The sequence below is a fragment of the Micrasema longulum genome, unplaced genomic scaffold (assembly GCF_059751315.1).
Source record: "Micrasema longulum isolate JH-2025_06_02 unplaced genomic scaffold, ASM5975131v1 h1tg001159l, whole genome shotgun sequence".
NCBI classification, from domain to species: Eukaryota; Metazoa; Arthropoda; class Insecta; order Trichoptera; family Brachycentridae; genus Micrasema; species Micrasema longulum.
This window is the reverse complement of record NW_028278346.1, coordinates 495,142-500,189: the sequence shown is the minus strand read 5'-3', so window position 1 is coordinate 500,189 and position 5,048 is coordinate 495,142. Positions and strand designations below refer to the sequence as shown.

At 31.9% G+C, this 5,048-nt stretch overlaps 1 protein-coding gene across 1 annotated transcript; it reads right to left on the bottom strand.

Annotated features, from left to right (window-relative positions):
• Positions 1 to 2,288: 2,288 nt before the first annotated feature.
• LOC148276727 (uncharacterized) lies at positions 2,289 to 4,701 on the bottom strand. The gene is made up of 2 exons (XM_088233894.1): positions 4,690 to 4,701; positions 2,289 to 3,308 (listed from the first exon to the last, which is right to left on the bottom strand). Exons 1-2 carry the CDS (start codon positions 4,699 to 4,701, stop codon positions 2,289 to 2,291), a joined length of 1,032 nt encoding a protein of 343 aa, XP_088090020.1.
• Between the last annotated feature and the right edge of the window lie 347 nt (positions 4,702 to 5,048).

Here is a 5,048-nt window from a genome sequence, read left to right as displayed (position 1 = left end):
AATTTCTTTAGATTAACTTTAAATTTATTTATTGATATATTATTTTTAATAGTTTTTAGTTCATTAGGAAGATTATTATAATTTTTAACACCTTTAAAGACAAAGCTATTTTGACCATGACTTGTATGGGATTTAGGAATTTTAATCTTATGTTGGTATCTGAGTGACTTATTCATTTAAAATTCTTTTATTTTTTCTTTTTTATATTTTTGTAAATTAGAATTTATTTTATAAAGAGTGTCGACTGTATGAACCTTAAATTTTTGTATAATTTCCGCAGTAAATGTTTAGGGTTTCTTTAAAATTACTTTAATAATTAATCTTTCTACTATTTTAAGAGGGTTTAATATATTGGCAAATGCACCATCCCATCCTACAATACCATATTGTAACAAAGATTGTACAATTGAGTAATAAGCTATTTTGAAATTATATATTTTTAAAATATTCCTAACTGGGACGTGACACTCCAGTTAGGGAACACTGTTTTTAATAAATACAAAAAATATGAAAGAATAAATACACTAATAAATATATTATACTAACGCTGTAGTTACTTATTTAAATAGGTGCGAAGGTTTTTACGGTCACTGTTATCAGTATATTTCTTTTTTGGGTGATACCGTGTGTGTTGGATTTGTTCCGACGTTTCGGCTACCATTGCAGGAGCCATCACCAGTTTTTACCCTGATGATGGCTCCTGCAATGGTAGCCGAAACGTCGGAACAAATCCAACACACACCGTATCACCCAAAAAAGAAACTTACCTATAATGTTCATAATGTTTGTTTTACTGTTAACATGAAAAATAATTTTATTTCGATCCTTATCAGATTCTTTCTAAACTATCCAAACATTAGAATCTGTCAAAATGTTTGTAGACAAATTACTGGATTTCACCTCCTAGGGAGTCATTAAGATTAACAAATTACAACAGGGATGGAGAACATTTTAGAGAAGGAAATTTTAGGGAAGGAATATAGAAGTCTAGGCATTTACAGGGCTTATGACCTGTCATTGGCTGGTTTAACTTATCACTGTTGTGTTGCACACCATTGGTTTTAAAACCAACTGGTCCAACAAGAAGTTTAAAAATTGGAAAATCGTTTTCAAGCGTTGGCTAGTGTGTGAAAAAAAATCAATAAGATGAATCTTTTTACAACAATATTGTTTTACATATATATGTACGTTTCATTTCTTTAACTTCATTCAAATCAACAACTGGAAGAATTGAAGAAATATTAATTAATTTATTAATATACACGGCACGCAGTGCCTTTTACCTTGAAAATATACATATTAAAAATAATATAAACATTTCAATATAATGTGAAAAACTTAAAAATTAAATATAAAAGTATTATGTTACATAAATACTATATATATATTACACAGCAGTTTTGTATAAAGAACATATTTAGATATAAAAAATAATTAAACAATGTGTGCAGATAAAATTTTAAAAGGAAGAGAATTTTTACATATTTTTCTTTAAAAGGAACAAAATATATGTATATGAAATACAATAAAATTCTTGTCTCAAAAAAATAAATAAATTAAAAAATTGTCATAAAAATTACTTTACACAAGTAAAGTAATTTTAAAAAAATAAGTATACACGTAAATATGGTACACAATAGTACCCATACAAAAGTAAAAACAGAAAGCACTATAATCTAAAAAAAATATATTACCGTTTATCATCTTTGAAATGATTAAATAGAGTTGATTTATATAAGCTATATAGATGTTCAAACACAGGCAAAATGGTGAATGTTACACAGTGTGTAAAGTGGTAGCTTAAACCAGCCAATGATAGGTCATAAGCCCTGTAAATGCCTAGACTTCTTTATTTCCTTTTCTTAAATATTCTCCAGTAATTTGATTATCCTAACATTGCCATGCAGGTTGTGATTATGTAAATGACTTAAACACGTCTTTCTGTAATTATTATTTTTTTTAAATGTGAGCTATTTTAAAGTAAATAAACACATATTTTTATTGTAATAAAAATCGAAATTATCGCGGATTTTTCTGTACCAGAGTAATGTTTAACTCTGCAGTTGCGAACTAAATAGTTTCTAACAATTAACCTAAATCATCTGCAATTTACATATCACGTATTTATAAATAAATGTTGTTGCAATATATTGAAACTGTATGTTCCATCAAATACATAAATAAATAGGAAATAAAATAAAATCTCTTTCGATAATATACATTTTTATTTTAACATAATCAGCGTACAAAAAATACAGGTTCCTTTGGATTCAACGCAACTAATCTATTTAATGGTGGATAGTGATCTTCTGAGAAGAGACACTTCCGGAGTGTCCTCCCGAGAGTCCCTGAGAAGAGTATCCGCCGGAGAGACCCGACGAGAATCCACCGGACAGTCCGTGGGATGAGATGCCAGAAGATAATCCACCCAGTCCGTGAGATGAGATGCCCGAGGACAGACCCCCGGAGAAGTCGTGAGAAGACAGGTCGGAAGAGAATCCTCCAGAAAGACCGTGCGATGAAAATCCAGAGTCAGAATGGGAGAACCCAGATCCAGCGCCGAAGGATCCGCCGGAAGAGTAACCAGATCCAGCTCCATAGGATCCACCGGAAGAGTAATCAGATCCAGCTCCATAGGATCCACCGGAGGAGTAATCAGATCCAGCGCCGTAGGATCCACCGGAAGAGTATCCAGAATTATCATTTGATCCTGCGCTACTGCTGTGGATGTAGAAAGGAACTTTCTTTTCAACTACGTACGGCTGGGGAACATGAACTGGTACAGGCCTTTCTACTGGAACTGGGTAAGGTTTGTCAACTCGAACCTCTACTCTGTGTACAACTGGAACTTTGTAAGGAACTTTCACTGGGTACGGGATTGGCTTGTCCACTTTGTAAGGTACTGGCTTTTCGACGTGCACAGGGTATGGCTTTGACACGTGAACTGGGTAGGGCCTGTCAACTGGAACTCTGACTGGGACTGGAACCTGTCTCTCTACGTGGACGGGGTAAGGCTGGGGAACTGGGACGGTGTTGGTGATCACTTGGGGTCCATGCGAGTCTCCTCCCAGCCCTCCTCCCAGGCCTCCTCCCAGGCCTCCTCCCAGGCCTCCTCCCAGGCCTCCTCCTGATCCGCCTCCTAGACTTCCACCGCCATAGCTATGTCCCCCAAAGCTGCCACCCCCGAGCCCACCGCTGCCCCCGAAACTGTGTCCTCCATATCCCAGATCCAGAAGACCGCGTTTATCTTGTTTTTTTTCAGCAGCTATGGCGCCTGTAGCAAGTACCACCAAAAGTGGCAACATAAACTGAAAAAAAGAAAATAAATAATTATTTTATTCAAAATCACTGTCTGAATATTTATAAACTATATTATATTTTAGGTATTATATAGGTATTTTATTCCAATAATGAAACACACTAACCTGGAAAAATTGAATTAAAACCACAAATACGCGTTACTTTTTAAAATTATTATTTTGTTTTAATGATTAATTTGTATCCAGTTGAGTTATATTACATTACATTTTTTTAAGGTTACAACTCGCGTTAAGGTAAAACGTTTAAAAATAAATAAAAAAATAAATAAAAAACAGGAAGCAAAAAAATCGAAAATTTAACTTAACGTTAAGGCAAATGTGTTTTAAAAAAATTGACAAATATATATACTTAAATGTAATGTTTTTATAACAGCAAAAATAAGAATATGTACAGGTAAGCACTATTTCAAGATTTAAAATAAATAAACATTATAATAATTTTTATATTGATTTGTTGTCGTTGATATGATAAAGATAAATGATAAATTATAATTATATTTAAATACAAATTGAGATAATTTAGTAAAGTTTTTTTCTAACCTTTTTGAAAACGCGACCCTATTACCTTAGATGCAAAAATATTTTAAAACGTGCTAATATTAAAATATAAATGTTTCTGAATTTAAAAACATATAAAAAGGTTTTTCTTTTAGTTATTTAATCTTTTCTTTTTTTTTTCTTGCAAAAATGATTTTTTTTTAAAAATGTAACCTCACTGGGGTAACCCGTGCCGAAGACACTTAACTATATACTTTTTTTTCTTTACCTTTGAGAATATACAAAGAAGACTTAATGTACAGAGAGAAAAAACATAATGTTCTTACAGTTTTAAACACTACGTATTTATGTTTATATTTAATTTATGTAAACCTATATTATTTATATTATAAAACGCACAATAAAATAACAAAAACATAACATAAACTATACGTTTGTGGAGCAGTGATTCAATATTGGTTTGGGCGAATGAAACTATTCATTTTACTTCTACCCAGCTCCACTATCAATTTTTTATGGCCTTTTTGAATATTTTCTCGTTTCTAATTGATTGTCATATATTTTAATTGCATAATAATCAAAATCCCTTTGTCTTACAAAAAGTGGCGTTAGATTCTATTTGTCTTTGTCTTGATATTCTAGAGATTATATTATTTGTATAATACGTTATGTTGTAAGGGTTATGTCTTTTGTTTGAGTAAAAATAGTTAAATTCTGTTCTGTAAAGAAAAGGGTGAAAAGCTTTCCGCATAATTGAGTACGCTTTTCGCATGCGTAATTAATGAAGTACACATATTATATTTTTATGCAACAACACCAATTATTATGTTAAATAATTTACTGTTGCCAGTTTGTTTCAATAAAAACTTACCTTAAAAGCCATTATGATTACCGTTGGATGCAAAAGAGTTCTCAAATCTAACTGATAGTTATCAACAATAAGAGCAGGTATTTATAGCTGAATGATATATTTTCACAATCTTATATAACACATGCTCCCCAGAACAACAGATTACAGACCGTGAACGCTTTAAATTGCGGCAGAATTAAAATCTTGCGTCAGAACGTTAATATCTGTGTATCTTGTTTGAGATTGCCTCGAAATTGGCAATGTTGTGTTACGGATATAATTTCGGGTAAAGTTGTGTGTATTTCACACACTTTACCGAGATATAAAAGGAATTGATTTTCATATGAATTCATCAGTATTAACTGGGGTTTAATCGAAAC